This window comes from Coregonus clupeaformis, unplaced genomic scaffold, assembly GCF_020615455.1.
Source record: "Coregonus clupeaformis isolate EN_2021a unplaced genomic scaffold, ASM2061545v1 scaf5070, whole genome shotgun sequence".
In the NCBI taxonomy this organism is placed as follows: Eukaryota; Metazoa; Chordata; class Actinopteri; order Salmoniformes; family Salmonidae; genus Coregonus; species Coregonus clupeaformis.
The window spans coordinates 3,123-18,783 of record NW_025538524.1 but is presented as its reverse complement, the minus strand read 5'-3'; the positions used below and the strand labels follow the sequence as shown (position 1 = coordinate 18,783).

The window sequence follows — 15,661 nt, the reverse complement described above, 5'->3', positions numbered from 1 at the left end:
GTCTGTCTAATCTAGCGGTGTCGTCTGTCTAATCTAGCGGTGTCGTCTGTCTAATCTAGCGGTGTCGTCTGTCTAATCTAGCGGTGTCGTCTGTCTAATCTAGCGGTGTCGTCTGTCTAATCTAGCGGTGTCGTCTGTCTAATCTAGCGGTGTCGTCTGTTGTGTTTCAGGACTACTGGAAGTGCTCGAAGTGTGAGGAGTTGAACCCTCCCCTGCCCCGTAACTGCAACCGCTGCTGGAAGCTAAGAAAGGACTGGTTTCCCCAGTCTGACAGCAACTCTGCTATCACCACCACCACCACCACCAACCTCAAACCTTCGTCCCCCAAGCTTTCCCCAGGCCCGACAGAGACAGACGAGACCGAGGCTGAAGGACTGGATGTCCCAGACGGGAAGAGAGCCCAGTCGCCCCTTCCCCTCCTCAAAGACTCCCAGGAATTGGTGTCCGTCTCTGGCCCCGATTCCAAAGAGTCAGCCTGCTCCTCCCAGCCCTCCACCTCTTCTTCTTCTTCCAGTGGTGTAGGCTCAGGCTCGTCCTCTAGCGCCCCCTTCAGCCAGGAAGTGATGGCACCAGACCTGGAGCGCTTCAACAGCCAGGAGGCTCACCTCCCCGCCAGCTGCCTGGAGCCCTGCGTCATCTGTCAGACCAGGCCCAAGAACGGCTGCATTGTACACGGACGCACCGGACACCTCATGGCCTGTTACACCTGCGCCAAGAAACTGAAGAAGAGGAACAAGCTGTGTCCAGTCTGCAGGGAGCCCATCCAGTCCGTCGTCTTCATTTATCTCAGCTGAGGACGGCTATCGGCTAGACTGGCTGGCATCCCAAATAGAAGTCTATTCCCTATGTAGTGCACTACTTTCAACCATGGCCCATAGGGCTCCGGTCAAAAGTAGTGCACTATATAGGGAATAGGGTGCCATTCTCTGGTCTAAAGTAGTGCACTACATAGGGAATAGGGTGCCGTTTAGGATGTAACCTATAGCTACACCCACTCCCTGATCCAAAACACCATACCTCAGAATTAATAAATGTGTATATATGTTTCATTGTTTATTTGGAAGTGGTTTTATTTCTGAACGGTCTAAGTGTCTTGACTCTACCAAGCAAGGTGCCAGTTGTTGATTTGTGATGGATTTATAGTGATAATAATCTCCTGATGTGTTCTATCTAGGGTTTCAAATGGATCAAATTCTGTTAGCAGTGATATATTCACTTTATTTTATTAGTTTGATTTGAATAAAGTATGTCTATCAAAATAACACTTATATATTGGGAACTATGGTCGTTTTTGTTGTTTTATTTTTCACCTAGTCTTCCCTCTATCCTGCACAGATGATTTTGATAATGATAGTCTTATAATTGGATCTATAATGATATGGGGTAAATCTATGTGAAAGTCAACGTTCACCGGCAGAAAGAGACATTTGTTGTTTGTTGTTGCCGAGGGGACTACTTTTCATTAAATCTCAGCAAACATGCCCTATTCCCTTTATAGTGCACTACTATTGACCAGGGCCCATGGGGTGCCATTTGGGCTGCACGCTTAACACTGAAGCGCTGCTACTTTCTCAAGTCTCAACCCGGGCAAGCCAACTGACTGAAGTTAAACATTTAAGGCTGTCGTTATGCCGTTGGAGCGCTGAAGAGACCTTTGAATGATATTAAAATCAGGTTTTGATTTGTGTGGGCTGACGTGTTTTTGGTTTGACGTGTTTCGGCGCACAATTGGCCCAGCGTCGTCCGGGTTTGGCCAGGGGTAGGCCGTCATTGTAAATAAGAATTTGTTCTTGTTAAATAAAGGTTAAATAACGAATGTGGTAATTTGCTCTTATGCTAATGATCTAACTTTTTACCTTTGTGTAAAGCGTTATTCCATTAACAATGTGTGATCTACATTACATATACACAAAAGTATGTGGACACTTTCACATTTGTGGATTCGGCCATTTCAGCCACACCCGTTGCTGACAGGTGTATACAAATCGAGCACACCGCCATGCAATCTCCATAAAAACAAACGTTGGCAGTAGAATGGCCTTACTGAAGAGCTCCGCGACTTTCAACGTGGCACCGTCACAGGATGCCACCTTTCCAACAAGTCAGTTCGCCATGCTAGAGCTGGCCTTGTCAACTGTAAGTGCTGTTATTGTGGAGTGGAAATGTCTAGGAGCAACAACGGCTCAGCCGCGAAGTGGTAGGCCACACAAGCTCACAGAACGGGACCGCCGAGTGCTGAAGCGCGTAGCGAGTAAAAATCGTCTGTCCTCGGTTGCATCACTCACTACCGAGTTCCAAACTGCCTCTGGAAGCAGCGTCAGAACAAGAACTGTTCGTCGGGAGTCTTCATGAAATGGGTTTCCATGGCCGAGCAGCCGCACACAAGCCTAAGATCACCAATGCCAAGCATCGCCTGGAGTGGTGTAAAGCTCGCCGCCATTGGACTCTGGAGCAGTGGAAACGCGTTCTCTGGAGTGATGAATCACGCTTCACCATCTGGCAGTCCGACGGACGAATCTGGGTTTGGCGGATGCCAGGAAAACGCTACCTGCCCACCTTGCAGAGTGCCTACTGTAAAGTTTGGTGGAGGAGGAATAATGGTCGGGGGCTGTTTTTCATGGTTCGGGCTAGGCCCCTTAGTTCCAGTGAAGGGAAATTGTAACGCTACGGCATACAATTACATTCTAGACGATTCTGTGCTTCTAACTTTGTGGCAACAGTTTGGGGAAGGCCCTTTCCTGTTTCAGCATGACAATGCCCCCGTGCACAAAGCGAGGTCCATACAGAAATGGTTTGTCGAGGTCGGTGTGGAAGAACTTGACTGGCCTGCACAGAGCCCTGACCTCAACCCCATCTAACACCTTTGGGATGATTTGGAACGCCGACTGTGAGCCAGGCCTAATCGCCCAACATCAGTGCCCGACCTCACTAATGCTTGTGGCTGAATGAAAACAAGTCCCCACAGCAATGTTCCAACATCTAGTGGAAAGTCTTCCCAGAAGAGTGGAGGCTGTTATAGCAGCAAAGGGGGGACCAACTCCATATTAATGCCATGATTATAGAATGAGATGTTCGACAAGCAGGTATCAACATACTTTTCATCGTTGTGCCAAAATGTCAATGTGTGACATTAGGTCTAAATTATTTCCATGTGTATTTCCAGAAATAGAGGTGAATAAACTTAGGCCAAACTTTGTTTATTGTATTTATTCAAATACCATTTAAACATTTAAAACTCTTATTCCATTTTCTTCATTTCACATAGGTCAAATCTGTGACATCAATTTCCCATTCAGTGTAATGGAGTTCAGTGTAATGGAGTTCAGTGTCATGGAGTTCAGCGTCATGGAGTTCAGCGTCATGGAGTTCAGCGTAATGGAGTTCAGCGTCATGGAGTTCAGCGTCATGGAGTTCAGCGTCATGGAGTTCAGCGTCATGGAGTTCAGCGTCATGGAGTTCAGCGTAATGGAGTTCAGCCTCATGGAGTTCAGCGTCATGGAGTTCAGCCTCATGGAGTTCAGCGTCATGGAGTTCAGCGTCATGGAGTTCAGCCTCATGGAGTTCAGCGTCATGGAGTTCAGCGTCATGGAGTTCAGCGTCATGGAGTTCAGCGTAATGGAGTTCAGCCTCATGGAGTTCAGCGTCATGGAGTTCAGCGTAATGGAGTTCAGCCTCATGGAGTTCAGCGTCATGGAGTTCAGCGTAATGGAGTTCAGCCTCATGGAGTTCAGCGTCATGGAGTTCAGCGTCATGGAGTTCAGCCTCATGGAGTTCAGCGTAATGGAGTTCAGCCTCATGGAGTTCAGCGTAATGGAGTTCAGCCTCATGGAGTTCAGCGTCATGGAGTTCAGCGTCATGGAGTTCAGCCTCATGGAGTTCAGCGTCATGGAGTTCAGCGTCATGGAGTTCAGCGTCATGGAGTTCAAATTAACACTTACAGTGGGGAGAACAAGTATTTGATACACTGCCGATTTTGCAGGTTTTCCTACTTACAAAGCATGTAGAGGTCTGTAATTTTTATCATCGGTACACTTCAACTGTGAGAGACGGAATCTAAAACAAAAATCCAGAAAATCACATTGTATGATTTTTAAGTAACTAATTTGCATTTTATTGCATGACATAAGTATTTGATACATCAGAAAAGCAGAACTTAATATTTGGTACAGAAACCTTTGTTTGCAATTACAGAGATCATACGTTTCCTGTAGGTCTTGACCAGGTTTGCACACACTGCAGCAGGGATTTTGGCCCACTCCTCATTTTTACATTTACATTTTTAGTCATTTAGCAGACGCTCTTATCCAGAGCGACTTACAGGAGCAATTAGGGTTAAGTGCCTTGCTCAAGGGCACATCGACAGATTTTTCACCTAGTCGGCTCTGGGATTAGAACCAGCGACCTTTCGGTTACTGGCACAACGCTCTTACCCACTAAGCTACCTGCCGCCCCATACAGACCTTCTCCAGATCCTTCAGGTTTCGGGGCTGTCACTGGGCAATACAGACTTTCAGCTCCCTCCTAAGATTTTCTATTGTGTTCAGGTCTGGAGACTGGCTAGGCCACTCCAGGACCTTGAGATGCTTCTTACGGAGCCACTCCTTAGTTGCCCTGGCTGTGTGTTTCGGGTCGTTGTCATGCTGGAAGACCCAGCCACGACCCATCTTCAATGCTCTTACTGAGGGAAGGAGGTTGTTGGCCAAGATCTCGCGATACATGGCCCCATCCATCCTCCCCTCAATACGATGCAGTCGTCCTGTCCCCTTTGCAGAAAAGCATCCCCAAAGAATGATGTTTCATTTACATTTACATTTTAGTCATTTAGCAGACGCTCTTATCCAGAGCGAGTTTCCACCTCCATGCTTCACGGTTGGGATGGTGTTCTTGGGGTTGTACTCATCCTTCTTCTTCCTCCAAACACGGCGAGTGGAGTTTAGACCAAAAAGCTATATTTTTGTCTCATCAGACCACATGACCTTCTCCCATTCCTCCTCTGGATCATCCAGATGGTCATTGGCAAACTTCAGACGGGCCTGGACATGCGCTGGCTTGAGCAGGGGGACCTTGCGTGCGCTGCAGGATTTTAATCCATGACGGCGTAGTGTGTTACTAATGGTTTTCTTTGAGACTGTGGTCCCAGCTCTCTTCAGGTCATTGACCAGGTCCTGCCGTGTAGTTCTGGGCTGATCCCTCACCTTCCTCATGATCATTGATGCCCCACAAGGTGAGATCTTGCATGGAGCCCCAGACCGAGGGTGATTGACCGTCATCTTGAACTTCTTCCATTTTCTAATAATTGCGCCAACAGTTGTTGCCTTCTCACCAAGCTGCTTGCCTATTGTCCTGTAGCCCATCCCAGCCTTGTGCAGGTCTACAATTTTATCCCTGATGTCCTTACACAGCTCTCTGGTCTTGGCCATTGTGGAGAGGTTGGAGTCTGTTTGATTGAGTGTGTGGACAGGTGTCTTTTATACAGGTAACGAGTTCAAACAGGTGCAGTTAATACAGGTAATGAGTGGAGAACAGGAGGGCTTCTTAAAGAAAAAATAACAGGTCTGTGAGAGCCGGAATTCTTACTGGTTGGTAGGTGATCAAATACTTATGTCATGCAATAAAATGCAAATGAATTACTTAAAAATCATACAATGTGATTATCTGGATTTTTGTTTTAGATTCTGTCTCTCACAGTTGAAGTGTCCCTATGATAAAAATGACAGACCTCTACATGCTTTGTAAGTAGGAAAACCTGCAAAATCGGCAGTGTATCAAATACTTGTTCTCCCCACTGTATATATTGGTAACGATGGTAGTTTTTGTTGTTTTATTTTCACCTAGTCTTCCCTCTATCCTGCACAGATGATTTTGATAATGATAGTCTTATAATTGGATCTATAATGATATGGGGTAAATCTATGTGAAAGTCAACGTTCACCGGCAGAAAGAGACATTTGTTGTTCGTTGTTGCCGAGTGGGTAGTAGTTGCTAGGGGACTACTTTTCATTAAATCTCAGCAAACATGCCTCAACCTGTTCTCTTGTCTGTCCCCATCCATATCCATTGCCCCCTGATGACAACTTGCCTCGCCCTATTCCCTTTATAGTGCACTACTATTGACCAGGGCCCATGGGGCTGCCATGAATAGGGTGCCATTTGGGCTGAAGCGCTGTTACTTTCTCAAGTCTCAACCCAGGCAAGCCAACTGACTGAAGTTAAACATTTAAGGCTGTCGTTATGCCATTGGAGCGCTGAAGAGACCTTTGAATGAGATTAAAATCAGGTTTTGATTTGTGTGGGCTGACGTGTTTTTGGTTTGCTGTGATTGTAGTTATTTCAACCCTGTTTTGTTTTTAAACCTTACGCCACCTGACAAGCCTCCCATCTAGTACTTACCCCACCTGACAAGCCTCCCATCTAGTACTTACCCCACCTGACAAGCCTCCCATCTAGGGGTGTAACGATCCATCTACTACATCGATGTATCGATTTATATTCTTATGATCCAACCAGTGGCGGCTCCTGAAAAAATTCTCAGGGGGGGCAATTTTTCTGATGATTTAGGTGACCTACACACATTTTAAAAAAGATATGTCCAGCAACAACATGAAGACAGGGGCAGCATATAAGTCAATACCAGAAGCATTTATTGACTGATCTCAAAAGTGTTGGCTTACCAGGGTTGGTGGAGCCCTCAGTTTCATCTTTGCCTCGCAAAGCTAACTCAAACACTCCGCAAAACTTCACACACTGGATTAGCCGGCTGAGGATGTGGCGGTTCTTGCTAATGTCGTAGTAAATATATTTGTTATAGTGAATATGGAATATGATATGTTGAGTAAAATGTTGTGCTAAGATCTATTTAGGTCAGGAGCTGGTTATAAGTTCTGTTCCTATCCAATAACAATGGACAAAAGGGTCCTATCTTGTCAGCCTTGTCAGTTTCAGTTCTCCAGTAAACTTGTGATTATCAACACTAACCTCATCGTTGTGGCGGCGGACAGCTAGCCTGTATCCCTCATCCAGTTGAGTGGGAATGTTCACTCTCCCCAAAGCAGACAATCTCAAACAGCTATCCATGTGGGTCTTTGACAGCTCATGTTTCTTAATCTTTCCTGAAAGATGGTGCATGTCCGTTACACACCAGTCGCTGTCCAAGCGGTGCTGTCTGCCGTGCCGCCTTCAGGGTGAAAGAGTAAGCAGGGGGTAGCAGAAGACTGCATTAGCTACATCGCAGCCTGCTAGCCAGGTTTTTCGTTCGTACCAATTTTTGGAAAATCCTCGGGTGTAGGACTTCCCCCCTTTAGTAGAAACCTGTTGAATTATTAAATTTGGTCTGGGAGGTCCTAATTGTTTCGTTGCCAATTTATCTTCATTTGTTCGCCGACAAAAAGGAACTTCTTTCAAAGACACAATCGAGTTGCACTGAAGCCTAGCCATTTTGATAGTAGTAGTGAATTGATTGACGAGGCTACCCGCTCTTTTCTTAGTTACGTTCATGGTTATGTTACGTATGACGAAAGCGCGTAAGTGCAAGCCCTCAGAAACCCATTGAGATTGTATTGAAAGCTCTGATATTTGAAAAAAATAGATTTTACATGGGAGTCTATGACAGACTTCTGGGCGATTTTCAACCTGACTGAAATCGCCCCAAAAGGGGGGGGGGGCCATTTGAAGCACGACTTTAGCCTGATTGGACATTTAGTGGCACTGTGGCAGATCAGACGTCTAGATTACAACACTGATAACTACTGTTGCCGTGATATAATTGATTAGAAAAAAAATCCCTTCCTTTTCCCGTTTGGCAGTGCGTCGCCCATATCGCCCTATTGAACACACCGCCCCTGGATCCAACTACATCGATCTGTGCTCGGCGAGTTGGCCTTTTGGACAACATATATCAATCTAACATCGTTTTAAAATGTAATAAATCGATTGTATCGATACTAGGAAATAACCCATTGGATTTAAGCACGTCAGACTTTATATGGATGTTTTTTCTTAGCACTTTTAATGATAAAGGCTTTAAACATTACTCGATTCAGTCTGCCTACGAGCCAGAAGCCGACGAGCCAGAAATTATCAAGCCACCATTGCGGTCCAGTGTGTGGAAACACTTTGGCTTTTGCAAAGACAGAGATGTTCTAAATAAGTCGCTCGCTGTTTGTAGGATATGTAAAGGTCAAGTAAAGTACAACGGCAACACACAAATCTCTCCAACCACCTACTAAGGCGCCATGGGATTTCACACAACACCGACCGTCCAGGCACCTCTTGCAGCGTTCCCGCTGCTACAGCAGCAAAGGTAAATGAAAGCCTCTCCCTGCATGTTTAGTCAGAGACTAGGCCAAAACTCAGCTCGAGCGAAAAACATCACGGCAACAATTGCCAAGTTTATCTGCAAAGACATGCGACCCTACAGTGTGGTTGAAAATCCGGGATTCCGTGAAATGATTCAAACATTGGAGCCAAGGTACACAATACCAAGCCGACCACACATCTCAGAAAAGGTTATTCCTGCATTGTACGAAAGTACTAAGAATGATGTGAAGCTGTCGCTTTCTCAAGCTGAATGAGTAGCGATAACGACAGATGGCTGGACGTCATGCTCAAATCAAGGGTATGTGACAATTACCTCTCATCACATTGATCCGGAGTGGAAAATGAAGACCTTTGTTCTGCTAACCAGAGTTTTAAATGAAGCCCATACTGGTAAAAATATTGGCGCGTTACTGCGTGAAGCCTGCATGGAGTGGAAAATCTACGACAAGAATCCTGCCATCGTCACAGATAACGCCAGGAATATGATTGTGGCCGGTGCAGAAGCCCAGTTCAGTCCACACATTACCTGCTTCGCACATACACTCAACCTTGCCTCGCAGAAGGGTTTGGGGGTGGACCGTGCTTCCAGGTTGTTGGGGAAAGTGCGAAAAATTGTTGGATATTTTCACCGCAGCCCGATTGCATGTCACACCCTACAGGAAAAACAAACTGATGGATTCACCAAAACATAAACTGATCCAAGACATAATCACCAGATGGAACAGTTCATTCGAAATGCTTGAACGTTTTTTGGAACAACAGCCAGCTATAATGGCAACTCTGATGTCCAAGGATCTACGAAAGGGGGTCACAGATGTAGGCACGCTGAGTGAGAGTGATATTGCCAACATGGATGACATTGTTCAGTTGATGGGTCCTGTCAAAATGGCAACCACTGTGATGTGTGAAGAAGACCAGCCAACTCTCTCTGTAATTGCTCCTCTTCAAGCAAAACTGCTGAAACACCTACAGCCATGCGAAGACGACTCAACCCTGGTTGCAGAGATTAAGAGGGTGATGGCCAGTGACCTCTCCACACGCTACAGATGCACCCAAGATGCTCTCAACATAGGTAATTAATTTGGAGTCTTAATTAAAATCAACTTGGTTAATATTTTAGGTTATTAGACTGTATTAATTTGTAAAATGCCACACCTTTGCGTTTTCAAGTTTGAATTTGAGTTGTTTTTTCATATGGAAAAGTAAACAAGAAATTCTTAGTTCATGGTGGCTTTACATCATCACTGTGCCACATTTCTTTTAAACATACTAAAGTTTAATCTTCTGATTATTTTGTGTATGAGGAGGTGGTCATCACTTGCAATTTCAGGTCAACTTAATTTAATTATGCAATGAATGCAATATTCTTGTTCTTTAAACAGCATCAGCGTTGGACCCGCGATTTAAAGAACTGCCCTACCTGGAAAAAGAGGACAGAGAACAGGTCTACACAAAACTGGTTTTTGAGGCAGAAGTGTCCCACCAGGTAACTCTTCTCTCCTCTTTCCTCTGCTCTTTTCTCTTCTCCCCTTTCATCTGTCCTCTCTCAAATCTCATCTGTTCTTTATCTTCCTCTAAATTTATGTGTGCAGTATTACAGAGCAGAAATTTGAACAGTTCACACATTCTTACATCAATAGATGCAAGCAATGGGAAATCAGGAGGAAGACGAGGGAAGCTCAAGCACAAAGCTGTCAGGATTCAATGAAGAGACCACAGGTGTGTTTCATGTGATACCAATAAAAGATTGTTGTTGTTTTGTATTAATGAGAAACATGACTATATTTTGAAATATATTTCTTATATTGTAGCTCCAAATGAGTCACCTCCTTGTAAGAAGAAAGCCTTAGATGCGCTGTTTGGCGATTCCTTCACCCAAAGAGAAAGAAAATCCACAAGCGAGACAGCCAGAGCAGAGGTGTTAAGGTACCGAGCAAAAGATGCGTTGCCTTTGACTGAAAATGCCATGAAGTGGTGGAGATCTCAGGAGAATGAGCTACCTGTACTTTCCACCCTTGCTAAACGGTACCTGTGCATTCCAGGCACCAGTGTGCCAGCAGAACGAGTTTTTAGTACTGCTGGCGACATAGTGAACGCACAGAGAAGTGTTCTGCGGCCAGATCATGTTGATCAGTTGATATTTTTGAAAAAAAAATCTGTAGTCATTGAAGAGTAGCCTAGTAGGTTACACTTGATCTTTTGTTGAATATTGTTTGTTTATTAAAATGAGAGTAGTAGCAGGTTCATCCACTGCTCATTCAACCTGAAGAAATGTTGGTTGCACTTTATTTTTGATATTAATACTGTATTTGTATTGTAATGTTGAAAAACAAAAGCAGAAGTAGCAGGTAAACCTACTCTTTATTCAACCTGAAGAGATGTTGGTTGCACTTTATTTTTGATATTAATATTGAATATTTTCATGTTGAAAAACAAAAGCAGAAGTAGCAGGTAAACCTACTGTTAATTCAACCTGAAGAGATGTTGGTTGCACTTTATTTTTGATATTAATATTGAATATTTTTATGTTGAAAAACAAAAGCAGAAGTAGCAGGTAAACCTACTGTTGAAATGTTGGTTGCACTTACTGTACTTTTATTGAAAATGTATTGAATATTGAAAATGAGATCAGACAATTTTAACTTCCTGTTAATTCAACCTAAAGTGTTGTTAGCACTTTATTCAAATAAAATGTGAATGCATTTGCCATTCATTGTTGTTTACTTGTTTATTTATATTCATAATTAATTGATACCTGATTCCATTACAAGAAACAGGAATCTAGGAAACTTCACCTGCACTGTCCAGTATCCAGGTATTTATTTCAGTCACACTGGTTGAATTTTTGGCTAAAAGGTTACTGAATCGATTTCAAGTCACTGAATCGTTTCGGATCGTATCATTCTAAATGAACCAATATCGTCCTTGAATCGTATCGACAACCACGAATCGTGATACAAATCGAATCGTTGTTAAAACGAATCGTTACACCCCTACTCCCATCTAATACTTACCCCACCTGACAAGCATCCCATCTAGTACTTCTAGCCTTCTTTGCTTTTCCCCTCCACTGTGATCTTAGTCTTGGCTGTCATGGCTTTCCCCTCCACAGTGATCTTAGTCTTGGCTTTCCCCTCCACAGTGATCTTAGTCATGGCTTTCCCCTCCACTGTGATCTTAGTCTTGGCTGTGAGAGGAGCATTAATGTGTCATGTTCTACTAGTGCTGAGGAATACCAGGATTTGTTTTCCCTCTAAGATAAATATTTGATACCTCATATTAAAGATATGTATTTATGGCAACGTCATCAATACACTTGATGTCCGACAAACAACAGTTTTACAACAGAGAGCTCAAACAGACCGGTCCTTCAGTAAAACAAATCGATATTCCTTTGTCCAAGAGGACATCTGCCTTATTTTTCTTTGCTGATGACATTTCGCGCCCTGAACTTATAACAAAAGGCTTGCTAGCTGATGTTCAGTGCTGCCTTGGTTTTGAATTTGGTGGGAGAGCCGAGGCTGGTCGTCTTGCGCTGAACAAATATTATGAAACTCCTGTAAAATCATGAAAGCCCATTGGCTAATCAGGATTGACATACTTTGGGAACAACAACATTGCAGTGAACAGCAATGCAATTTCAAAACCAATGTATGCAATTTCAATTATTTTCTCCAGTTTATAAACACAAATAAACTGGAGAAAATAAGTGAGATAATTACAGCTCTGGTGGACATTCCTGCAGTCAGCATGCCAATTGCACGCTCCCTCAAAACTTGAGAAATCTGTGTCATTGTGTTGTGTGACAAAACTGCACATTTTAGAGTGGCCTTTTATTGTCCCCAGCACAAGGTGCACCTGTGTAATGATCATGCTGTTTAATCAGCTTCTTGATATGCCACACCTGTCAGGTGGATGGATTATCTTGGCAAAGGAGAAATGCTCGCTAACAGGGATGTAACCACATTTGTGAACAAAATTCTAGAGAAATAAGCTTTTTGTGCGAATGGAACATTTCTGGGATCTTTTATTTAAGCGCATGAAACATGGGACCAACACTTTCCATGTAGTTCAGTATAGATCATTCTAAGAAACAGCAACAGCCTAGTGCGTTTCTGTTGAGAGAGAGGTGGGAAATGCAGTCAGTGTGTTACACTGGACCATAATAAGATCTGGGCCGGAGTTTCACATTCCACATGCGGAGCCCATTAGGAGTGAGGCAGGGCACACTGTTTCTATTTGATTCCCCTTCACACCAGACAGAGGGAGCAGAGGCTTCTCTCACATGATGGTCTTCCTTTTAGACAAATCCCCCAACAAAGCATCCAATATTGTTTCATTGTAAAATGTATTTCCCCGCAGAAGGGAAAGGTGTGTGGGGATACAGATCCATCTGTCCTACCAATAAGAGTTTCACCATAAATACATTGTAGAGGAGGTAAAGGTATGGACATATCTTTAATAATGTCCTCCGACACATTGAGTAAATGTGCATCTACATAAGCTGGATACATTCAGATTTCTGACTGGATAACAGAGCTAGTCAAACTGACACTGTGGTTTTCTAATAGCTCAACTAGTATAATCCCTGTGCTAGCCTTATTGGTCAATCAACCTCAGCAAAGTGGCAAACATAGATGAAATCTACTCAAGCTGCAAGAGGCCTAATGTGAAGTAGCCACTGAAGTGGAATGATGCCTATACAGGTTATAAGTGTTCTCTCTTGCTGTCTAGCTAGTTAGAGTGGACGCTGGTGGCTCCAGGTCATCGACGGCCATGACGCTCTGGAAGACGCGGGTGGTGTGTCTCACAAGCTGAAGAGACGAAACACCAAGGTCAAGCATCACTGAGAAATGGTGACATCCAGTTTACCTGGCCAGGATAAGTCCATGTGAAGCTGACGTCCATCTCTGGCTCTCCCGGGACAGTACAGGTGATGTTGATGTTGTCTCCTCCCCTTGAAGAGGAAAGGGACGCTTCAATGGTAACGTATGATGGCCCACTAGGCACTGCCAACAGAGTTAAGGAAGGACAAACCACATTTATTATAGGATATCTATTGGACAAACAATGTTATTGACCAAGTGCTGTCCAGATGGCTACGTGGTTACAGCTGTCACTGACTGTTTTAGGATAGAACACATTTCTAGTGGACAGTAAGGATTGGAAACATACTTCCTTGGTCGACTTCCACCTAAACCTTAATACTGGTCTCTCCGCCTTCCTGTCAAAACTGAAGTGAGAGATTGATATCACCAGGGCCCAGTTTTTCAAAAGGTATCTGATCGGATTTCGGCAATCGGATAGGATTAAATGCATAGAAATAGAATGAATAGCATTGACTTGAATGGGATTCTATTTCTATGGATTTAATCCTATCCGATTGCCAAAATCCTATCAGATAACCTTTTAAAAACTGGGCCCTGAACCACAGTGTTTCCATTTCATAAATTCACCACTGATCCATCCCACTTAAAGCAGCCAAAATGCAGCCAAAATGGGTCCATGTTTCCACTGCCGTAGGCACAGGTCCACTTAAACAAAGTGTGCTCTTGTGTCATGGAGCAACTGCCTTTTATTTATCACCCTAATAATATCATGTAATTTTATTGGACTAAATGCAGTTTGTATGTGCTGCCCTGCCCTGATCCATTTAAATAATAGACAGTGCGTTTCCCTCAAAATATATGTGTCATGGAGCAACTGCCTTTTATTTATCACCCTAATAATATCCTGTATTTTTATTGGACTAAATGCAGTTTGTATGTGCTGTCCTAACCTGATCAAATTAAATAATAGACAGTGCATTTCCCTGAAAATATAGGCAGTACATTCAGCCTTTGTTTTTAGTCGGTTCATTAAGTTGCATGGAAATACGAATCACTGATACATTTTGTTCATGTCTTTATATAGTGTACCAAGAGTTGTTCACTCGCTTACAGCCATACCATCCTGAATACACCCGATCTCGTCTGATCTCGGAATTTAAGCAGGATTGGGCCTGGTTAGTACTTGGATGGGAGACGGCCTGGGAATACCAGGTGCTGTAAGCTTTTTGTTCCACTAGAGAGTGCTCTTGTGTCATGGAGCAACTGCCTTTTATTTATCACCCTAATAATATCATGTATTTTATTGGACTAAATGCAGTTTGTATGTGCTGCCCTGCCCTGATCAAATTAAATAATAGTCAGTGCGTTTCCCTCAAAATACATGTGTCTGTCTCGGTCTGCTTTTGCAAAATGTCATGCTCTTTGGAATAAAACCAGCAGGTCAACCATGGATCATGAAAAAGTGGAACGTGAATGCAAGCTGCTGTTTCTCCGACCCAATCAGACACGCTGGAGCTCCCTGTTCCTCGCTGTAGAAAGGATTGTGCGCATTCACCGAGAGCAAGGAGAACAAGCAATTCGCAATGTCTGCACAGCATTAAAGATAAAGATGTAAGTTGACAAAATTTATATTTTGTTTTAAAAGAATAATAAAAATTAATAAGCCTTGCTGATTAATGGGTGAATCCACTTGTCTCAAGTAACTAAGTTTTCTTTGCATGGTGGTGTGACAATTGTGGATGACTTGAATGAAATAATTTAACTAATTTATTTTATTTTTTATTTATTTGTGTATTTAACATGTACAATGCATAATAAAGACTTTGTACCAGAAATAGCTATAAGTAATTTTTTTATCGTTACATCTTTTATAGGTTCAATCCAGCTGAAATTGGGTTTTTGGTTGAGTATGCTGCTGTGATGAAGCCTGTTGCCATGGTCAGTAATATCCTCCAAGGGGAATCATCTGTGCATATGGGCCTCCTGCTGCCAACACCTTACCAGTTGCAGGACAAGCTGAAGAGGTTGGAGTCAACTTGCAAAATGTGTACACCTCTTGTTCACGCCCTGCAGCAAGGGATCCAGAAACGTTTTGGAGACGTCATGAAAGAGCCTGAGCTGATTGCAGCAGCAATACTCCTACCAAGATTCAGAACATCCTGGACCACAGAGGAGAACATCTTAAATGCTGGTAAATATACTTGTTTATCAATTCAAATGTGAACCAGTAGACATTGACCTATATAACTCTGTATAATATTACTGTCATTTAGGATTATAGTGTGTCAGTGACAAACCACAGGGTGGCAATATAGTTAGAAGCTCAGGTAGCTTTTAATGTCAAACATCAGCAGCTTGACAGCCTATACAGTAGAAGGGTAAGAATAATGTGCAGACTTAATTCGTTTGAAAAACGATTTATCTTGCCCTAAAACCCACAGGCCTTGACTACATCAGAAATCACCTCAACACCGACTTGGATGATGTCACCAGCGCAAACAGCGGCCTCTCTGATG

The 15,661-nt window shown here is 43.4% G+C and overlaps 2 protein-coding genes and 1 non-coding gene across 4 annotated transcripts; all 3 read left to right on the top strand.

The window, feature by feature from the left end:
* Nucleotides 1–125: 125 nt before the first annotated feature.
* LOC123490848 (E3 ubiquitin-protein ligase Mdm2-like) lies at nucleotides 126–1,685 on the top strand (the record flags this gene model as incomplete). Its single annotated transcript, XM_045220701.1, has 1 exon — nucleotides 126–1,685. A coding segment is annotated over one exon (669 nt), but the record flags the coding sequence as incomplete, so codon positions are not given.
* Nucleotides 1,686–8,364: 6,679 nt separating this feature from the next.
* Nucleotides 8,365–10,519, top strand: LOC121557082 (E3 SUMO-protein ligase ZBED1-like). 2 transcript variants are annotated; one of them, XM_041870958.2, is made up of 4 exons: nucleotides 8,365–9,388; nucleotides 9,699–9,802; nucleotides 9,957–10,035; nucleotides 10,128–10,519. In XM_041870958.2, the coding sequence occupies exons 1-4, from the start codon at nucleotides 8,989–8,991 to the stop codon at nucleotides 10,490–10,492; spliced, it is 948 nt and encodes a 315-aa protein (XP_041726892.2). In that variant the 5' UTR covers nucleotides 8,365–8,988; the 3' UTR covers nucleotides 10,493–10,519. The 2 variants fall into 2 exon arrangements, with proteins under 2 accessions (XP_041726892.2, XP_045076635.1); XM_045220700.1 differs by lacking the exon at nucleotides 9,957–10,035 and having other exon boundaries at nucleotides 10,128–10,489.
* A 3,731-nt stretch (nucleotides 10,520–14,250) lies between these two features.
* Nucleotides 14,251–14,369, top strand: LOC121557094. Its single transcript, XR_006661066.1, has one exon. It is a non-coding gene; the product is annotated as a 5S ribosomal RNA (ribosomal RNA).
* The last annotated feature ends 1,292 nt before the right edge of the window (nucleotides 14,370–15,661 follow it).

What these genes read in the sequence shown, in the direction of transcription:
- LOC121557082 (XM_041870958.2), top strand. Translation starts at nt 8,989, where the DNA reads ATGGATTCACCAAAACATAAACTGATCCAAGACATAATCACCAGATGG. An exon ending in CCAAGATGCTCTCAACATAG is followed by an intron (nt 9,389 to 9,698) that starts GTAATTAATTTG and finishes TTCTTTAAACAG; the next exon opens with CATCAGCGTTGGACCCGCGA. An exon ending in ATTCAATGAAGAGACCACAG is followed by an intron (nt 10,036 to 10,127) that starts GTGTGTTTCATG and finishes CTTATATTGTAG; the next exon opens with CTCCAAATGAGTCACCTCCT.